General features: G+C 30.1%; 1 protein-coding gene across 2 annotated transcripts in view; it reads left to right on the top strand.

The window, feature by feature from the left end:
• Positions 1-23,540, top strand: part of LOC126739878 (valine--tRNA ligase-like) — a 45,785-nt gene that overhangs the window by 12,722 nt on the left and 9,523 nt on the right. For both annotated transcript variants that reach the window (XM_050445694.1, XM_050445695.1), the window contains 4 exons: positions 9,324-9,429; positions 9,479-9,603; positions 9,681-9,840; positions 15,231-15,532. In XM_050445694.1, the coding sequence (XP_050301651.1) occupies positions 9,324-9,429; positions 9,479-9,603; positions 9,681-9,840; positions 15,231-15,532 (693 nt within the window). The remainder of the gene's footprint in view (positions 1-9,323; positions 9,430-9,478; positions 9,604-9,680; positions 9,841-15,230; positions 15,533-23,540) is intronic.

The following is a 23,540-nucleotide window of genomic DNA, read 5'->3' on the forward strand; positions in this document are numbered from 1 at the left end:
CTAGTTACTAAGAAGTTACTGAGACAATATTATGCAAACATTTTGATTCTCTTTCTTTGTCAACACAAATAATTTTATATGTCCGTCTTTATTCTAAGTGATGGCGTTGTATCGGGGTTAATCTAATTCATATTGTATTTAATATAGCTGATATTATCGCCTACCGGAGTGGAAAAATGTAAACGAAGCAAATTTTACTGTTAAACATAGGCAATATAGGACGAAAATAGAGAACGCCTTATTAAAATAATGACTTTTAACAAAAAAATATACCTATATAAATATATAAAATATATATTTTAATATATATCTAAATATAAATATAAAATAAGTCTAAATATATAAATTTAATTTTTTAAAGAAGGTAGATAATTTTTTTCACTCCTCTAGTCTATAATTTAATAAAAATTGCATAAAATGTAAAAGTATTCTGATTTTAGCAAATTTATAAAATCGTGCAATACCTTTTCACAAAATGGAGTCAAATAATTAAAAAAAATATGGCGAATTGTTGTTAGAGTTACCAAGAAGTTTCTTTTGTTACTTCAAAATAAAAATGACTTAGGAATAAGTAAATTATTTCAAAAAAATGCTACTATAAAGTATATTTTACTGCATAGTAGAAATAATTACTTAAAGGTAATTTGCTTTAATAGCCAAGGTGGTAAATATTACTTTAAAGAAGAAATAAGGCTAACTATTTCGGTCTTGTTACTGAGAATATTACTTCAAAGCGTATTACTGCGTGGTAATATTTTGATGTTCCTATGTAGTCGCAAGAACTTGAAATTTAACTTTGTAATCGCGCTTACTTAAAAGTTCCCATTTAATCGCCGACCAATATTTTCTACTTTATAGTAACGACGTTGTAAAGGTAATTAGTTCAGGTCGCTAAGCGGTATCAGCTACCATCAGAGTTACCGCAAAGTAATAATTACTATATAGTCTAGTATTAAGTTAATATTAAGTATTTCTTACTACTATTTTTTACTTGGCAGTTATTTAAACTTATAAGATATTTTTTTGGTACCAGGTACCGATTTATTACTTGAATAAAGTAATATAGTCAAACAATGTTGTAGCCGTAACTAAAATTGCTAGTTGGGTACCAGTAGACAAATTCAATTATCTTTTAGAAGGCAAAAATTTCGAATTAACAATTATATTTTTTAAAATTATAAACACATCAGGCTATGATAATCGGCTCTGATGATATGAGGCATAACATGAGCATGATAAAGATATAATATTAAAAAATATTTAAATAGAAAGACCAGTGATTATTAATGAACAACTTTTTCATTAGGCAATAGAGTTGGCGGCCGGTTCTGTACAGCTCTAGTGCAACTGAAGCTACAGTTATGGTCATATAAATAGCACACTTTTCTAAATTGCGATAAAAAATATTAAAAACCTTTTTGTATTTTTTTTATAATATATTTAGCTTAGATGTTCTACAAAGAGTTGTATTTAATTAAAATTAAAAGAGTATTTTAAATATATAAGAAACATAACAAAAAAACTAAAGAAATGCTGGCCATTTAAATAGCACACTTAAAAAATATTTACTTTCACCAAAACCAATTTAATATTTTGTTGGGTATCCTTTATTTTTTATAACTTCACTTAATCGCTTGGGTATTGACTCCACCAATTTTGCACACACGCTTGCCGGAATACTGTTCCAAGCCTCTTGGAAGTTTTGCCATAGTTCATCCAGATTTGAGGGATTTAATACCTTAATTTTGGTTTTAACGTGATCCCACAAATTTTCCAGAGGGTTCAGGTCTGGGCTTTGTGGCGGCCATTCCAAAACATCTACCACATTTTTAGTAAACCATCGTTTTATTGATTTTGCAGAATGTTTTGGATCATTATCGTGCATGAACTTACATGTAATTGGCATAAAATGCTCCATGTATGGTTCCATAACATTCTGCAAAATCTCCCTATACTTGTATTGGTCCATTATTCCCTCTATACGATGAATAGGTCCAACACCATGCCATGACATTGCTCCCCATATCATAATTGATCCTCCTCCATGCTTAACAGTTTTAATTGTGTACCTAGGGTTTAAGGCACGATTGGGAGGACGTCTAACATAGCATTTTCCATCATTTCCAAATCTATTAATCTTGGTTTCATCGCTCCATAATATGGTTTTCCAAAAATGAATGTCCTTATTTATATGTTGTTTAGCAAATGCCAATCTTTTTTTAATATTTCTTTTTGAAACAAGTGGTTTTTTCCTAGCTACACAACCTTTGAGATCTTTTTCACATAATCTTCTTCTTATTGTTCTTGCAGAAATATTGACGCCATATTGGTCTGCTATTTCACGTTTTATTTGGGCGGAACTTAAAAATGGATTACCCTTGCTTATTCTAATAATAATTTTATCCATGTTATACGTGGTTTTTCGAGGCCTTGTTAATCTTTTCTTGTTCATTGTGCTTTGAGTGGTCTCATAGAGAGCCAGAGCATTATAAACCATTTTCCTAAAGCAATTTAAATCTTTTGCTATAGCAGAAATAGAAAAGCCTTGATTTTTCTTTTCTATAATAAGAGCTCTCCTCTCTGGTCCACAATGTTTCTTTCTACCCACTAAAAACAAAACTACTCTTGACAATATTCAAAAATTTAAAAGTTAAAATAATACTTACTAATTAACACTCGATATATTTAATAAGAATGAAAGGTGTGCTATTTATGTGTCCAGCCTTAAAACGTTAATATTGGAATGAAATTCTGTATGTGCATATATATTTATAATAAACATAGAGTCTTGCATATTAGGAGGAGATTAACTGCTTAAATATTTTCTTATCAGTCAGGAATTTGTTTTTTGTAAGTAATATATGAAAAGGCTAAGTGTGCTATTTATGTGACCACAACTGTACTTATACCTTCTATAATACCAATAATAATTTAAGTCAACGATGAACAACTCTTAAAAAAACTAATACACAATTTAATAAACGCCAGACTTAGATTACAACTTTATAAAACCTAATTCAAACTATATAAAAACTAATAAAAGTAATTTGAGATGCAAAATTTGGATTTCTAAAGGGAAGATCAATGATGGTATTGCTCTTTTGATAGATAAAATATCTACAAGTCTGTACTCAAAAAAAAAAAATGTACTGCAAAATTTATTGACTTGATACAATCTATTGGCGTTTTTCACTATATAAAGATGCATTTCCATCCAATAATTCAATTAAGGTTATGCTTTTAAGTAAAAATAATGAACTTTGGAAGCGAAACGAGTCTACTAATGCAATATATTTGGGCATTATCTTTGTCCGCCATTTAAAATGGAATTTACATATTAAAGTTAACTAAGAAACTTCGATTGCTGTTATACATATTTAGACAATTAAAAACTATTTTACCAATAAAAAAAACCTAAAAACTGTGTATCATGCATTTGTCCGGTCACAGTTAACATAGTCAAATCAAAGCCTTTATTGTTTAAAAAAATATACATTTTTGCTGACAAGAGATATGCATGCACTTATACTTAAAATATAACTCAACAAGATATGTACATACGGAAAATAATTATACCTCACTAAAGAAGTGTGATAATAAAATCAGGTAAAATATACAAAATAGTAAAACAAATTATAAACTCTATTATAAAGCATTAAAATATCAAAATCCAACAAAACATGAATTATAAAAAAAGTCATTAAAAGTAAAATGTATATTATATACTATAAAACTAATTAAAAAAAACATATACAGTGCATCCCAAAAGTTATGTCTAAATTCATTTAAAATTCAGGGGGTGTTCGAAAAAAAATGCTCGGACCAGTCGATTTTTATTTCAAGTTGCGCATTTTTGTACGTGAAGTTTGTATATACAGGGTTGCTCAAAAATAAATTACGACCATCAACTTAATTTTTTCAAATGAAAGCACCTTTTTTTATTTCATCTTTGAATTTCGCGTGGAATTCTACGTATGTTTCATGTATGCTACGTATGTCCTATACCTAAAGTTAACAGTTATCGAAAAAAAGACGATTCATGTAACAAATAAAAAAAAGAACAAAAATTAAGTGATTCATTGATTAAATGTTCAAAATGGTTGCCATTCACGGCTTGACAATATCCAAGGCGATCAATAAAGTCTCTGCACATTTTCAATCATTTCCGGAGTTATGGCGCGCACTTCTCTGCGAATTCTCTCTTTCAGTCGTCTAGATTATTTGGCCTATTAACAAATACCTTCAAAGAAAAAGAGACCTATTACTTTGTCGCGTACTATTCCACACCACACATTTAGTTTTTGAGGGTACTGGGTGTTTACCTCCATCATCCAATGAGGATTTTCTGTTGCCCAATATCGACAATTTTGTCTGTTCACATTACCATTCAAACAGAAATGACTTCATCGGAAAAAATAATATTTGTTACTAAATTATTATTTAGATTGCACATGTTTTGTAAGCGTTCACAAAACTCATTCGGCCTATCGAAATCGTCATCAAATAACTCTTGCACAGGAATAACTTTGTAGGGGTGATATTTGTGCTTTTTAACTATTCGGTGAACTATAGATTTCGCCATGTGTAAATTTGCCCCAATCTGCCATAGAGGAGTGCATGGAATCTTCCAAAGAAAGCAAAACGTCAAGTTGTTTATTTTCATCTCGAGCAGAACGACCAGATTTCGGCAGATCTCTAACATGACCGAATTCTCTAAATTTAGCCTCTATTCTACTCACCACCTTTTGACATATCGGAGGACGATCAGGATGGATTTCATTGAATAATTGAGCAGCTTCTCTTTGAGTACTTGTCCTATCACCAAACCCAACCATGCACAGAATTTCTATTTTTTCTCGTTCCGTTAACTTTACTATTGTGAAAACCGCAACTTTGTTCGTACACTTCACAGTTGACAATATCTGTTTGGCGTACAGCTGTCATAGAATTTCTATGAAAATACACGGTCATCAGCCAACAATAAAAAAACACGAATGAATGGAATTTTGCTCTGTATAAAAATTCTCGGTGATAAAGTGACTCGTAAGGTGAACTTCGATAATAATGTTTCGTCGTCTTTTTTCGATAACTGTTGACTTTAGGTATAGGACATGATGCATGAAACATACGTAGAATTCCAAGCGAAATTCAAAAATGAAATAAAAAAAAGGTGCTTTCATTTGAAAAAATTAAGTTGAAGGTCGTAATTTATTTTTGAGCAACCCTGTATATACCAACTTCACGTACAAAAATGCGCATCTTGAAATAAAAATCGACGGGTCCGAGCGTTTTTTTTTCGAACACACCCCTGAATTTTAAATGAATTTAGACATAACTTTTGGGATGCACTGTATAAATAAAACTCTAACCTCATTCACAGCAAGAAAGGAATCCAAAAAACTCCACAATAACCTCAAGGATGTCCCGTGTAGAACTTTCCCAAGTTATAATAAGGTCTGCTAAAAGTAACTTCTATAGCAATCCTCTAAAACCCTTTAATGAATTAATGGCTCTAAAACCAATAGTGAATAAAACTGAACAAGTGATGGAAGTACTCTTAGGAAGGGTAAATTAAGTTTTTGACGAGTCACATACAGTGGTGTAAGAGAGAAGTCAGACGTCATGATCTTCTATTCCTCAATGTGCGTTTTGCAGGAGTCCTGCAGAGGCACATTTACAATAAAGCTAACTGCCCTCTTTTGAATAGTGAAGAGGATATTTAGACCTTGAGATGTGACTCAAATAAAGAAAAATATATTGTTTTAGCGAATTGGTGACCCAGTTGTTACCTAACTTTTCTCACCGCAAAGCATCCTGAAGAGAGTTTTCCAAGAAGCTAGCCACAGGCACCCAAGGAAGAAGATTTCCATTAAAAAGTAAATCCGTCAGATCACATTTTAATCCCATTAAGTGAGTCTTGCTAAGATTTAAACACAAGCGATTGCAGTCGAACTATTCTTTAGTGATGTCCTGCCATAGTATTCAAGTATCTATCATCGGCGAAAAGGTGAAGCATCTGAAGATGTTCAACTCATTAATATCTGGCAGGAACAAAATAGGACCCAAATCATTGGATGTGGGATACCATAGCTAACATCCAATGATGAGGACTTTGCCCCTGCACACAACATGTTGATAATGGTAATCAAGATAAGATCGAAATCAGGAAACAGCCAGGCGTCGAAAGCCATCGAGCGAACTCTCTAACTCGATAGAAAGAAAATTTCTTTCTATTATAAAAAAAAAGAGTCTAAACTCTACTCTCAATCTCAACTGGCTTCGATCGGGTAGAGTTCGGGTTGCCGTCGGCAACCTTCGGAATAGAAATATAGAAAGAGTATGGTCTGTATGGTCTTGCTATTACTTTCGTCTCTTTTTAGTACATTGAAAAATGTATTTATCTTTGTTGTGGGGATGTTTTTGTAGCAGATTTGAAAATCAACAAATTCTCATATTAGACCATTAAGCCCCATTGTGCAAGTACCAACGTTTTTAAGAATCGATAAAGGGAATAGAGTCGGCTTGAAAGTAATTCTAAATGAAACTTACTAATTAAATAAAGAATAGTATTTTATTAGAAAATGTTAAACTATAAAAGTCCACAAAAAATAACTTACTTAAATCACTTGGTTACAACAGATAATTAGGGTTTTATTGCGGTCAAAAGATCAACGGTATATCTTTGAGTGAACTATAATTTGTTAACTACTTTTTTCAGGTTTAAAACGATCATTAAGTTTATAAGGTCATATATAGTTTATCCACGCTTATTTACGCCCCGAAATTGGGAAATTCCCAGTGATTCCACAAAAGGGAATAAAATGGGTTTTATTACTCTTCACAAATTTTGAAAATACTATATATATATATATATATATATATATATATATATATATATATATATATATATATATAAGGCAATATATTTCTAAGGCAAAATTAATAATATTATTATCTTAAATCTATATTTTAAGACAAATATTAAAATATAAATTTAATAGTAAATATATTTAAATTAAAAAAAATATATATATTAAGTTATTATAAATACACACTAGGAAAGAGATAAGATAAAATTAGGAGAATCCATCATAAAATTCGCCGTCTTATTGATACCTAAAATTACTTTAAAAATCTATAAGAAAACTTTTCCCTTATCGGCATCCCTTATGGATATAGGGTGAAAACAGAAACAATAACAAAGCATACTTATTACTTAAAATATCGATAATGTCGAATGACATTTCAGTAATTGACATTGTGGGCTGTGAAAAATCCCATTAGCTATAAAAATAGGCTAATGTTTATAGATTGGGTAGTATAAGAATGTCTAAAGCCAAACGATGCCGAGTGACATAGAGAAAAGGTTAGCGAGTGTTAATCGCGCATAGAAAGATATTTTCTTTCTATATTTTTTCTTGTCTATTTCTATGTTTATCGAGTTAGAGAGTACCGCTGAATATCCCTCGAGCTTTAACAGCATTATTCGGTAACCTACACAACCTAAAGACTTGAATAGAACACAAAACACGGCTGTCATCAAGCCTCCCTGATTTAATTAAAAATATACATCATCAAGAAAACTGTAGACAGCATCATCAGTACCCCTGGCCTCCTGAAAACCAAGCTCTTTAGCAGTTATTAAATAAAATCATTGAAGAAAATTGAACATCCTTCTTTTAACCACCTTTTCGATGACTTTAGATAATGTAGGCAGTAAAGAGATCGTACGAAAGTTTTAGTATAACTGGTTGGAGAGCGACATATCAGAATACTTTATTGGTTTATTGGCAGTTTTACAAAAGCGATTAATTAAAATAATCAATAACGTACCAATTTCGGAAAATATTTTTAAGAGTACTAATGTCTTGCCCGTTTAGAAACTTTATTATAAATCTTCATTATTGCAATTAATTCGTTTTGATAATAAGGATACAATTTTTATTACCAAAAGAACTTAAGAATAAAACCAGAAACGCAAATTTAAAGAAAATAATTTCTAAATGGCCTTTGCCCATTTCTATAAAATGTATATGTATATTTTTCTTTTTTATTGTCTTATAGATAATAATTGATGTAGAAAGAAATGTTTGTCCTAATTAATTTGTATTTTATAGTACGTTTTATTACTTTTTGTTTATAAGTTTTCATTGGACATTAGATAGGTTTCAGGATAAGGTGTGATAGGATTGAAGCTCTGGATTAAATGAGTCCCTGCTCCGAAGGGGTTGGATAAAACAGCACTATAATTAGTTATATTATATGTTATACTTATATTCCATGTTTATATTATTTGTAATGGCGCTACATTTTGAAAACAAATCAATATAGAGCATATGGGTTTTTTTTTAATTATTTTCACATGTGCAATACTCATCTGGAGTTTGGTGCGTTCCTCCCGACTCACGCTGTATTTTGTTAATCATTTCTGTATAAATAATCCGTTTTTTTTCTTATATTGGTTATTTTCTGTTATTAGTCATAATAAAGAAAATAACTGACGTGGCTACAGGGGTATGTACCTATCAACAAATCAATACAATATATAATATGTATATATAAATGTTTTAACGCAGAAGTTATTTTATTTAACAAACTAAATTGTTAATTCCTTGAATCCAATACCTGTATCTATGATACTATCTAGAGAACTTAATATAAATTATTCTAAATTGAAAGTAGTCGTTGATTTTTTTCTTAAAGAAATACTTACTTATTACAAGAAAACTACAAGTTTGGTTAAAAGTCTTGCCCATTAAATTGAGAATAGGTTACACGTTTTTCACCACGGCTTCTGAAGATCACATCCTTAAAAAAACAGCAAGTCTAAGTCGTCCAAACTACGGACACTGTTGTTTCTTAAAGATGTCATTTTCAGAAGCTATTGATCAGGTCTGATGATGCTTTTATGGACAAAACACGTGTAACTTATTCTCAATTTCAATATGTTCTAGACTTTTCTCCATAGTTGGAGTTTTCTTACTAATTACTCTGACTCTAGCTTAACTGTAACCTTAAGACTAAAAAAATTTAATTCGGTCTTTTAGTTTACAACAATTTCTCTTCATTAAAAACTTCATCAGGAGTTAAAATTGTTTTTCCCCTTTTTTACTTTGATTACGCAGCTCATCTCGAATACTCTACAAAAACAGGCGTAACATATTTTATGCTCATGTTAACTAGATTGAAGTCATTCAGAGACACATTGTTCTTTTTCTATTATTAAGTATGAATTATTTTAGGTCCGTCATGCAACATGCAACTAATAAAAAATTCACTTTACTTTTTAAATATTAATATTACGTTAATACTTTATTATTTAGACTGAAGATTTGGAAAAATATTATCCATTATCCCTTATGGAGACCGGTCACGACATTTTGTTCTTTTGGGTGGCGAGAATGGTCATGTTAGGGTCACACCTGACTGGTAATACAACAACACTGATTGTATATATTTTTAAATTATTAATTTTAAGGTCAGTTGCCGTTTAAAAAAATCCTTTTGCACGGTATTATATGCGACTCGCATGGCAGAAAAATGTCGAAAAGCTTGGGCAATGTAGTTGCTCCGGAAGATGTTATTAAGGGGACAACATTGGAGGTAGTTTATTTTAGACCGACAATTATTTGTCATCCCCAGGATATTTTAAATTTACTAATAAATCATTTTTTCTTCAGAAAATGAACGAAATTTTGAAGCACAACTATAAGACTGGCATTCTTTCTTCGGAGGAGTTAAAAAAAGCTCTCGAGGGTCAGAAAAAGATGTTTCCAAATGGGATTCCGGAATGTGGGGCGGATGCTTTAAGATATACTTTACTTTCTCATAATATCAAAAGTAAGAAAATAAACACTTAAGTATTTTCTATAGTGGAAAAAAGTGTCGCAGGTTTAGGACATCAAATAAAATTTATTTTATTTTAGAAGAAATTCTGACGATCCGGCCTTTATTTAGGCCTTCTTCAGGGGTGGAATTGACACTTTACAGTTTATAGTTAAATAAACAAATAAATGAATGAATAAATAAACAAATTTAAGTGATGAAATAAGTAAACATTATGTAAGAATTAAGCCTAATTGGTGGTTTAATGTCATGTTGATAGATGTACAGTAAATGATTATATTGGGTAGTAAGGTTTTGGCTGACTGTTCCACAATTTACTTTATTAATATGAATAAATAACATTTCAGAGACATTTCTCTTGAAAAAAAAATGCTTTCCTATCCAAGATCGTAACTTTCGAAAAATCGAAATTATGATCCAATGAAAAGTGATAGTAGTTCCAAAGCCTCCATTTTATGTTTATTGATGATATTGCAATCGTACCTGTATGGACTCATTCTGTTTTTTCCAAAGGAAGTAGAATAATTGTTTTGCTTGAGTAAATTCTTAATTTTCTTCGTGAAATTCCGGATTACTGATATGACATGATCTGTAAAGTAAACCCTTGACTATTGCAGACTTGTGGACTGTGGCATAAGAAGATAGATAGCAAGTGGGATTGCTATACCACTTGGTAGAAATTATACCAGTGGTGTTATGAATGAGGATAATATCTAAACATGATATTTTGTTATTCTGTTCTAACGCCATAGTGAATTAAAGATGTGGGTGGTAATTATTAAAGAAAATTAAAACGTGGTGAACATTTTCTTGGTGACAGGCTAAAATTGTGTCATCGCATAACTTTATAAATTCCAATCTAAATGGAAGAGGTTTTAACACTTTGGTTATAAGTTCATCACAATGTTGGCCAGTACTGGGCTAGCTGGATTTCCCATCGCTGAGCCATCAAGTTGAAGGTAAAACTTACCATTAAATTGGAAATAACTAGTTTCAAATAAAGTTTTAACTATTTCATAGAATAATTCACATGGCATGGTAGTATAGGCAGAGGTATAACACCATCTAGATTTAATAATATTGATTGCTAATTTCTTTGGTATATTAGTAAACAAATATCCTACGTCCAAAGAAACAAGAACATAACCCTTTGAAAGAGAAGCTCTATGTACAAAGTTTAATAAATCGAAAGAGTTTATGATATTAAATTGAAAAGTTGAGGTAACTTGTGACAGAATAGAATGGACAAATCCAGCTAGAGGATAAGCCGGAGCCTTAATGCAACTTACAACAGGGCGTAAAACTTAAGTTCGTTTTAGGGGTTTTTCTTAGGCCATACAATTTAGACACACCGTTATGTACAGGGTCTTTCCCTATATATTGATCCCCCCCTCCCTACAGGGGTAATGCTAAAAAAGTTAAAAAAATTATTTAATACAAAACTTTTGGGGTTTTACTTTAAATTTTTGAATCCCATGTCAAATTTTTTTTTCGTTTAGAAACGTCAAATTTTGACAGATGATCAGTTTTTTCTTATGGAACACCCTGTATATGACTTCATAGTTAAAAAGAGCCGAATTTTTTTATTTCAAATATATATATAGTTTAACTATGTTTTATTAAACCGTTTCGGAAATATCGGGCTCCAAACTTTAAAAAAATTATATATTGAAGATCTTGGTAGGCGCTGCATTGTTATTGTTTGACATTTATTAAAAAACAAATCATTCAAATGACATTGTCATTTCTTGTTTGTTGACCCATAAATGTTAAAAAATGCCGTGCAGTGATGAAGAAAAATGTGACATCGTCCGTATATTTTTTAAAAATAATAATAACGCAAATGCCGCCAATAGGAATATCGTCGAACTTTTCCTTTACGTGCCATTCCGGCAAAAAATACGTTTAAAAATATAGAGCATTTTGCATCAGGAAAACTTTACGAAGAAAACGTCGGACAGTTCTTGTCGATCCAGAAGAAGAATTACATATTTAGCTATATTTCGAAGGTAGGTAAGTTTTTAGTAATTTTTGAATACATTTAGATCTACGCTATCATGTTCGGGCCTTTGTCTCCCTCAAATTGCCCATCAAAAATGTTGAATTTCTTTTTAGAACACCCAAATCATTCCATAGAAGATGCCAGAATTTACTTTGATCGATCGGCCAAAAAAAAATTATTCAACTTTAAAAAAGTACAAATATTTTGCTTATCGAATATTACCTGTTCAAACTTTAAGCGTAGAGCAAAGAAATAAACGGGTGGAATTTTGTCAAGAGATGCTAGAGCTAAAAGAAGAAGATAATAACTTATTTAAAAAAATTTTGTGGACCGACGAGTGCACCTTTACAACCGCGGGCATTTACAATTGAAAAAATGTTCGCTTTTGGTCAAGAACAAACCCCCGAATAATAAGGGAAATTAAGTTTCAAGGGCGGCAATCTCTACATGTATGGTGTGGAATTTTAAATAATCAGGTCATAGGACCTATTTTTTATAACGGCAACTTGACGGGAGAGAGATACCTAGAGATGCTTACTTATCAAATTGAAGCTAAACTTGAAGATCTACCCATAAGGCAATACGAGCAATTAGTTTGGCATCAAGATGGTGCCCCACCGCATAATGTGTTACCTGTTTTGAGATTTTTAAATGAAAGATATAACCTGTGGATTAGATGAACTGGACCAATTCGTCGGCCACCAAACAGTCCAGACCTTGACACCTCTTGATTTATTTCTGTGGGGTTACCTGCAAAATAAAGTTTACGAACAGAGAACTGAAAATGTCGAGGAGCTTCGCAGAAAAATTATTACTGCGATAGATGATTTCAATCAAAATCATAGACAGTTTATAAGGAATACAATACACAAAATTGAGCAGGATTATATAAACTCTATTGATAATGATGGTGGTCATATAGAGCAGTTATAGTTATAATTACGTCTAAATTAAAGTTTAACAATTGTTAAAATAATTTATCCTTGTCAACAAAAAGATGCTAAATATCATCTTAGTAATAATAAATCTTCTGTTTTTATTGTTTCTAGTCAATTCATTTATCTTAAAAAAAACGCCAAACAATAACAATGCAGCGCTTACCAAGATCTTCAATATATTATTTTTTTAAAGTTACAGGAGCGTTAATGCAACTTACGCACGTTACTTACAACTTACTAACGTTATGAAGTCATATACAGGGTGTTCCATAAAAAAACTGATCATCTGTCAAAATTTGACGTTTCTAAACGAAAAAAAAAATTTGACATCGGATTCAAAAATTTAAAGTAAAACCCCAAAAGTTTTGTATTAAATTTTTTTTTTTACTTTTCGCATTACCCCTGTATGGGGGGGGGGGTCAATATATGGGGAAAGACCCTGTACCTATAAGATTTTTATAGATATTTTTATCTATATACTCACATGCTATTTATCTCCTAATAAGACTTTTAATTTTTGTTTGAAATTTAGAAATTCGGTCAGACTTTATAGGTTTGTAAGTTGTGGGGTCTTTTAACAGATTTTTCATTGCAATAGTATATTCATTCCTGAATATGTTAATTGTAGAGATGCCCTTATCTGACCTCATCACTATGATATTTGGATTTGTTTGCAAAAACGATATAATTTTTTTTAAATCTTTAGTTACGATCTTGGATAGGGAAGTAAATTTTAATCCAAAAGTCTCTGAAATGTTATTTATTCATATTAACGACGCAATAAATTGTAGAACAGACACATAAGACCTTAGTACCCAATATAATCAGTTCTGTACGTCTATAAACATAAAATAAATAATGTCTTTATTAAGAATAATAACACTATTACATTATTAAATCTTAAAGGGCGAATTCTAGCTTGTTTAGTCACTAAACCGCTACTTTTAAATTAACCCTTAAATTATACACGCATTTATTAAATGTCTTTAAGAAAAAAGTAAATAAATACTAATACGTCCTCCTATACATATAATTATTACTACAATCCACTAAAAGTTGAATAAAAAATTTTATAATATGCAATGTAAAACTGTAATCTTAGTCCAACTGGAAAAAAACTAACTACACATTTTGATGAAACAACAACACATTCTTTATATTTTTTCGAAAAATTGAGATTAGAGAATTAGAAATATGAAAATAATTATAAAAATGATTATAAATAAACACAGCTATAAACGAAAAACTTCTCTGAAATAATGCAGTAGTATGTTGTGGCATAATTAACTTGTTTCTAACTCTCAAAGAGCGCTGATGGGTCTCATCCCTAAATATTAATTTAGATCTTAAATATAAAGGCAAGTTTGTATTTAGAAATTTATAAATAAACATTAAAAGTGTCAAAATGTGGTCAAATTTCTTGAGTCCATAAATAAATCGACAGCAGTTATTTTCCATCCTTTGAAGCCTCATTTTTTCAACCTATGTAGGACATGGGTAAAAGAGAGTTAAACCGTAAGTCAATTTTGATAAAACATATGTTTCACATAATTTTTTACGCACTTTAAAGTTCAAAATATGTTTGTTTGCGTATAAAACTTTTAAACTTACATATGTCCTTTTACTCAGTGTTGAAATATGATCCTCAAACCTACGCCTTGTGTCATATACAATTCCCAAATTTTTAGCTGTGTTCGAGTAGACAAGCTACTGATCCTCCATCTCAAGATGAATGTATCCCCTGAGAAACTCGGTGAGTTGGGGCTTGATGTAAAGAGTAAGACCATGGTTTTATCAGTATTTAACCTCAGTTCATGCTTTCTACTATACTGGCAAATGTTGAATACATCACTTTTTATTTCGGTTTCTGCATCATTATAATGATAATTATTATAATAATTATAATAAACATGGTATTAAACTACCAATGTAGGGACATAATTCTAAATTTTTTAAAATTTTATAGCGTAGAGATAAAGCGCAACACTTCATAATATTTGCTTATTTCATCACTGGACATGATGACTGGCTGATTTTTAAACAGAAATAGGTATGTACATCTTAACACTATCGTTTACTGTATTTAGTCGGGATTGAAATAAATGCTTTCTCCTTTTTTTTGTAATCTATAAGATATAATGTACACATAAGAAAATAAGACTGCCTGTTTTATAGTGTTTAATTTTTTTTTAAATAATTTATCTGGTTATTTGATTGTAAATTATAACGGGTCATTTCCAGTCCTGAAGATGGCCTAAATAAAGGCCGATATGTCGACATTTTTGAAATAAAATCAGTTTTATTCGAAGTCCTTAACCTGCGACACTTTCTTTCCATTTCACACTAAGGACGTTATTAATTTTCCATAATTTTTATTAAATTCCTTTAATTTGGCACACTGTGCCATAAATATGCATTAATAATATCTTAATAATTGTTTTCAGGCCACATAATAAACTTCGACGTAAACGAATGCCGCACAAACCAGCTATTCGGTAACAAAATATGGCAAGCGACCAAGTTCACTCTGCTATGGATAAATAAAGTGCGAGAGGCTCAGCCCCCAAATAAATTTGAAGTTAACCGGTTTGATTATCAAGAATTCGGACTTATGGATCGATGGGTGCTTAGTCGATTGGATCATATGCTTGGCACTGTGCAAAATGCCATGGATAATTTCGATTTCTATATTGCCACGGCCGCTTTGAAACAATTTCTGTATTATGAATATTGTGATATTTACTTGGTAAGTGTATATACATTTGAAAATAGTAAAACATTGGATTAGGTTTTTTATTTATTAAAAACTATATAAATAAGTCGAGAATTTTTCCTTGCACAATTAATATCAGTTTGGTGGTACTAGATAACCTTTTTTTTTCAAAATGATATCGATTTGCCATTTTGAAACTGAGAATTAACGTTTTTACAGCGAAATATTTTAGTATCATAGAAATATCCTGTAAAGTACTGGAATATTGCTGTGATAATGCAGGAAAAACTTTGTTTGCAAAATAGATATTTATAAAATGTCTTAATCTTAGTACTTTTATAGATTCTACAAACAAGTAAATTAAAAAAATAATTTTTATGAACATCTTAAAAATGTCCCATAGAAAGATTTTATAGTATTTTACTTTTATACCATTATATTCAAAATAGTCTTGACCTTGTGTTTAAAAGTATGTCCCATTTACGTGCCAGGTCCATATATTTAATATTTGTATATTCAGCGGAGGAATATTCGTAAAATATCTTAATTATGCGACATTTTAAAAATATTCAATTAATCTTTTTCACGTTTCAGAATGTTTTTGGTAGTATAACCATATTGTAAAAAAATTATTATTTATAACTTACTCTATTTCCTTTTTGGTGAGAGCACAGTGCCTCATTATTTATGCAGAAGTAGCATAAATATAGGGTGAGTCTTCCATTTTTCTACATGTAACAAAATGATAAACCAGGCTGTTTTTACCAATTTTAAGTGGACAAGTCCTGTATGGTCTCAAATACAATAGGTCGTAAAATTCGGAACAATGGTTTCGGGTTGCCAGTGTCGGTTGCCAGTGTCGACTATGGATATTGATTTTAATTTTTAAGTTAAATAATTATCTGTTATGGAAAATTTATAAATAATGTTGGATTTTATCTATTATCTATTAGATACAGATTTTTAGAAAAAGTATGATTGGTAGGTATAACCTATATTTATTAAATTAACAAGAAACATTTCTTAAAAGCGAAAAAGCCTCATTATAAAACTATGGCAAATGAAATGAAATATAAAAATTTGATTAATACCAATATTAATATATTATACTATATTAATATATACAATATTAATACAATTTGATTGTTTTTTAAATGTTTAAAAAATTGTTGTAATTTTTTTTTTTTTTTTAATACCAACCAATAAAAAATTCAACTCTCCAAACATATCTTGTCATTTATAAGAAAGGTACATAAATATAAGGATCTTTTAATTTATTAACCATAGTTACATATATTACAATACAAATATTTACGAAATAATATACAAAAAAAAATCAATTTATAAATCACACATTTCATTACTCTCATCGCTTTCATCCGAATCAGACATTCTCACTGTTATAACTAAGGGTTCGACAGTTTCTTCTAGAAGATTATCGAGGGTCCACATCTTTTCTTCTTCTTTTATAGCATGATTCACAGTATTGCTCCAGTTTTCTTGGGTAACGTTATCCACTGCTGCTTTCAGAAGTTCTCTCACATCTTTCAATTTAAAGGTTTTATTATTTCTAGCCACAAATCCTTTTACTTGAGCCCAAATTAACTCTATAGGATTTAATTCACAATGGTAAGGTGGAAAACAAAGTACAGTTATATTGTGTTGTTTTGCCATTTCGTCAACAACGTGTCTTTTATATTTTGATTTATTTTCTGTAACTATTGTCAGAAGCTCTGCTTTTACCGCGTCATCTCCAAAACGTATTTCTTTTTCGGTAAGCCAGCTTTTTATTTCCCCTTTTCGCCAGCAGGATGATGGTAATTTTTCTATTAATCTTGAATGGTAGCTGGCATTGTCCATAACAATAATCGAATTTTCGGGAATTGACTTGATCATTTCGGAAAAATAATCTTCAAAAACATTAGCGTTCATTTCTTCGTGGTAATCCTTAGTTGACTTCGATTCGAATTCAAACAGACCGCCATTTAAAAATCCTTTATAGCTCCCAATATTTGTAATTATTAATCTGTGACCCTTACCAGAGCGAGACTTCAAGCCAGTCGATAAACCTTCTAAAAAAGCCTGACGGGAGCTTCCATAAACATTTTTATCAGCCAGGTTTCATCCAAATAATAAATGTTTCTTCCTTCCTTTCGATACTCCTTAATTTGCCTGAAATACTTTCTTCTCCAACAGACTATTTCTTCTTTATCTATTAAAATAGATTTTCTATTTTCTTTTGCCAAGAAAAATGTAATTCGTGTAAAATTTTCCAAATTTTTTTTTCTCCCATTTCTGGTACATTTTCGTCTTCTTTTATAAGTGTCAAAATTTTGTCGATAGTTGGGATTTCATTCTTAAAATAAAATGAATGTACTGTCCTCCTGATGATATGCTTTGCTGTCTCATCAACTGCTATCGGCTTCCTACCGGCAGTTTTCTTTACACTCTTCTTAGGCAAGTTCTCACGGTTTTCACTTTTTCTGTCACTAAGAAGTCTGTAAATTGTTGCTTTACTTATGCCTGTCATATTGGCACTTGTAGAAACTAGATTTCTAACAGTACTTAGAGGCATTTGATGCACAAATGCATCATGTACGTTTAGTACTATAGTCCTTGCTTTAAAATCTAAAACACTTTACACACTACGGGGCTAAACTTAGACATTCTTACAACAAATGCGCAACAATACTGAAAAATAAATTAAGTTTTTAGGATATATCTACATTATATACCATAAAATATAACTACCTGTTTGCATTTAATATTGCACAATTTAGGTACCTATAATACTTACACCTCCATATTTACCTACCTAGACAATATCTACTTATAAGGGTTAAAAGGAACTTGTTCATTAGGTACTTAAGTAATTCAAAGAATTTATGGCTAAAATTGGCCTATTTCTTGCACTATTAAATAAACCCAACAAATGAAAACATTTTAGCGGTATATTTATATAATATTCGTAAGCACTAAGGCTAAACATATTTCTTTTGTAAAAACCTATTTTTTTTTTCTATTTTCAAAATCTATATATCATGTTGTGACGTTCGACGTTTATCTGTTATCAGCATGTTCTATAAGCTACTTGGCTTATGTTCTTAGTGAACTAAAAATTTTACACTTGATTTGTGTTTATTGGGATGTATGTGACATTTGCAGTTAAACTAAGGTTTACAAGGCTTAAAATGTAGAACTTAAACGAACATATTTTTTTTTTCATTCAAGAGTAAGTACAGCTACTAGAGGCAAAAGAACTATTGTTGGCAAAAACAAGAATATAACAATCCCTCAAATTTCATACTACTGTTTCGTTTAATTCAGACCATCATCAGGTATATTTCTTCATTCGTGAGGCTCGACCAGCTTCGTGCTGGAGTACACCTCAACCTATAATACAATTACAAGAAACCCGCCTACAAGTAAAGAAAAATTCTAACAATATGGAATTATGATATAGTGGATCTTCAAATCAAATTAAAAAGTTTATTTTCCAAGATTATAAATATCTTAACTATTCTAAAAATAATCTCCTAATTATTCTGGAGCACTCACAATCCTGTTTTTATTTTTTTTAACTAGATACATTAGTCTCTGAGTTGCTGGACAATTAAATCCTAAGTTGTTGCACATTGTTTATATTTGCTCTTGTACCAATAGATGCCTAATACCATTTCTAAAACCAAACTTTATAATAATCGTGATAAAAAACTGTCTAATATTTAATAGATTGACCTCTTATATAGTAAGCTCCTAGAATACATTATATTCTTAAACAAACGTATTTTGGCAACATATTTTTCTGTAACAAGTAGAGCAGATAATGCATACGTTAGTTTCATTATTGACAATAATCAATAATAATTTTAAGTTTTTTTTTACTTGCAAGTGAATCTATTGCAATCGTTTATATAATCGCAAAAGAATCCTATTTTGTCCATATGCCAATTACATTATTTTTAAGTAGATTATTATTGAATTATTACACTTATGGCAAAATAAACAAATTTGAAAAACCTGTGCTATATAGATCTGTCAGAGTTAGTAAGCCAAATGAATAATTTGAAATTAAATATTTATTTTCCAAGAACGAGCATAGTCTCAATTTAATGCATTTTTCTAAGATTTTATGATTTGTGCTTGTTAACGCTATTGGTCTATAGTTATTTATTTCTTTTTTATTGCTTGATAGGGATCACAGTAGATACTTTAAAAATTTTGGGATAATACCACTTTAGATAGGACTTGAAATAAAACTGATTTTATTTCAGAAGAATTGCTGACGTTTTGGCCCTTATTTAGGCTCTCTTCAAGGCTGGAAATGACAAGGCTCGTTGTTATAATTTACAATTAAATAAACAAATAAATAAATTAATTAAAACATTAAATAAAAAACAACTATAAAACGGGCAGTTTTAATGTTATTATGTTTACATCAAATTTTAAAGACAAATAATATACATAATTTACAAAAAAAGGAGGAGTAAGAAAATGAAAATGAAAAATGGAAATGAAAATGAAATTTTCATGAAATTTTCTTTGAAAAACTCCACAATTTAAGGGACAAAACAAAACCGCTTTTAAATACACTCATCGGCGACTGCGATTGAAATCCATCAAGCTATGCACCAGTGGATTCCAGTGAGCAATAACTGTCGGAATATTATTAGCGAGATTCTTTAAGAGAGTAGTTTTTGTTTTATTGTGTAATAAGATTATGTTCCTACGTTGGTGACTTAATGTCATGTGTTTAGATGTACAGGAACTGGTTATATTGGGTACTAATGATTTAGGTATCTGTTCTACAATTTACTGTATCGTTAATATGAATAAATAAACTTTCAGAGACAGTTCGCTTGAAAAGATTTACTTTCTTCTCGAAAACTACAATTAATATTAGCTAAATTGTTTCCCAATACTGCTATATCTCTAGACTTCTTTTATGCGATCTCTGATGCCCCATAGTAAATTTTCTTTTTAAGGCATTATCGGTCTATTTTTTAGTCTTAGTTTTAGTTTTTAACCATTAAGGGTTTTCTCACCCATGTTATGCGTAGGCTTAGCAAGGAGTAACAATTTGTATAATCGAGAGGTATTGTGTACAAAGATAATTAATGTTTTGTAATTTTATATTGTAATATGGATTGTGACAAACATAAAATCACATATTTTGAATCTGAACATACCTAAATGCTGATGCCCTTGCGCTTTATTTCATATTTTCTTAATTTGTAATTAGTATTATATCATGTAGGTAACTTTGTGTTGGGACAATAAACGGTCACACAATAAACACAATAAACATCTCTTTTGGGATCAAACCGGCACTTATTGGTAAACTGTCATTATTAATAATAATACTATTATTATTATTTATTATTATTATTATTCAGTTTCGTGTTTGTGACCCAATATCTTCAATATTGCGGAGGGTTGTTGGGTGGGGTCAGAAATAAAACAGAAACCTGTTTACCTAAATGTCGACGTTTCGACTTATATTAAGTCATCCTCAGGACACTGAAATGGATTCAATTTCAAATGACTTTAGTCATTTCAAATACATAAAAAACACTATTAAAATAAATGTTCTTTACGTGTACAAAAATTAAAACAACAAAAAACAAAAACCACGACACAGTTAAAATTACATTCAAATACAATCCGTTAAAAAAAATGTTTATAAAAAAAAACAATATAAAATTAATTTTTTATACATTACATCTCTTACCTAAGTCTAGGTTTCTTTAGTTATAATTAAAACACATTTATAAAAGGAGCGTAGAATTATTTTTAACATGGGCTAAATTGTAGGTATTATTATGGGCAAACTAGAATCAACAATAAGCCAAGAAACAAATGTTTTTTTTCCTTTCGAGCGTTTATTTATTTAATTTTTATGATTCAATCGTTGATTGAATATTTGGGCCAAATATTCAATCAACGATTCAATGTTATGTTGATAAGTTAAGGATTAGTAGATAAGGAAGATGTATGTACCTATACGTTCAAAACCAGAAACTTAATTTTTTGAATACACTGTGAGATCTAAATTTGGGACATACACTCTTTGACAAAAATAAAATTTTTGTGTTTTAGTTTTATTTTTTTTGGTAATAAATTAATTAAATTATAGTAACTTGCACTCAGATCATCGGTGTCTTGTTTTTTGTTAATACTTTCTTTGTACTTTTTTATATTAACCATTTCTAGTAAAGTTCTTTTTTTATAATTTGATTCTCTGCCAATGATCCGAGTGCTGTTAAAATCAAATTGGTGTTGTTGGTTGAAGGAGTGTTCTGCTAGAGCAGTCTTCCCAGATGCTGCGTAGTTCGTTGGTTTTATGCTTCTTTCGTGTTCGCTAATTCTGGTACCTGCCCGTTTGACCCACATACAGACCTTGACAATCAGAACAGGGTATTTTATAAACCACGCCACTTTGTAACTCATTTGGTGTTTTATCTTTGAGTTTTGAGAAGTTGATGGTATTTTCATTTTTGAAATATTGAGCTATCGCAATTTTCGTACTATAATTGTCATTTTAAAGAACAGAAACAAAAGCAAAAAAAGAAATTACAAAGTCTTATTTTAGAGCAGACTGGTGTTGACAGTATAACAACAAACAAAAAATGGTTTAAAAATTTAACAAAGTACACCTTTCCAAAAAATGTAGAAGTAACTTTAGCTTTGGGCAATAAATTTAATCTACCTTATGATAATCATAACTTTCCTCTTGAGCAGATTATTATCGATATAGAGTATGCTATTGGCCTTACAAATAATGATGAGTTAAAAATACAAAAAAGAAACCAATCTATTAACATAATTACTAATTTTATAAACTCTTCTATTCTACATAAATTAAATAAATCTGAAAAAAACCTAAAATACAGTAACGAAACGAAAGAATTCTTAAAAAAACATAATAATATTTTAATAACTAGGGCTGATAAAGGCAATGTCACCATCGCGTTAGATAAGGAAGAATACCTACAAAAATCAAACCTTCTCTTAAATACAGATACCTATCAAATTTTAAACAAAGACCCTACTACTTCTATTCAGAACAAACTTAATAAACTATTAGTAAACTTGTGTAAATCAAACTTCTTTTCAAAAGATCAAATTAAAAAACTAAAATGCAATAACGGAGTGCCTCCAAAAATGTATTTTTTACCAAAAATACACAAAGAAAATACTCCTCTAAGACCAATTGTAAGTTTTATAGGTTCCCCAATATATAATGTCAGTAAATATTTAACAAATTTACTTAGCTTAGCATTTGAAAAAGATCAATTCTACACAAAAGTCTCCTTTGAAGTAGTCACGCAATTGCAAAATTTTAAAATTCCAATTGACTTTATTCTAATATCTTTATTCTAATAATAATAGATGTAATATCTTTATTTACCAACATACCAACTGAATTAAAATTAAAAATATAGTCCAAAATAAATGGCACCTTATCAGAGACCACTGTAACATCCCTTTAGAAGAATTTTTAAGTCTTTTAGAGTTTGTATTTGAAAATAGTTATTTCACTTTCAATAATATATATTACAAAAAAATTTATGGTCTTGGAATGGGTAACTGTCTATCACCTATAAGTTCTGATCTAGTTATGTCAGAATTACAGAAATATTGCATGGGGAAAATAAAATGTAGGTTACCATTTTTTAAAAGATTCGTTGACGACATTGCCACGTGTATTCCAAAAACTGAAATAGAAAACATAAAAAGTACATTTAACAGTTTCCACCCTAAATTACAGTTCACTATAGAGTGTGAAACAAATAACAAACTTCCATTTCTAGACATTCTATTAATCAGAACAGAAGATAATACAATCATCACTGATTGGTATCACAAACCCACTTTCTCTAAGAGATTTCTTAACTACCAATCAAATCACTCATTTAAACAAAAATTATACATAATTAGCAACCTAAAATCTCGCGCAATAGCCTTATCTCATTCCAGTTTTCATGAAAAAAATTTTAACAAAGTTAAAGATATTTTACTAAAAAACAATTTTCCTAAT

This window comes from Anthonomus grandis, chromosome 8, assembly GCF_022605725.1.
Source record: "Anthonomus grandis grandis chromosome 8, icAntGran1.3, whole genome shotgun sequence".
NCBI lineage: Eukaryota > Metazoa > Arthropoda > Insecta > Coleoptera > Curculionidae > Anthonomus > Anthonomus grandis.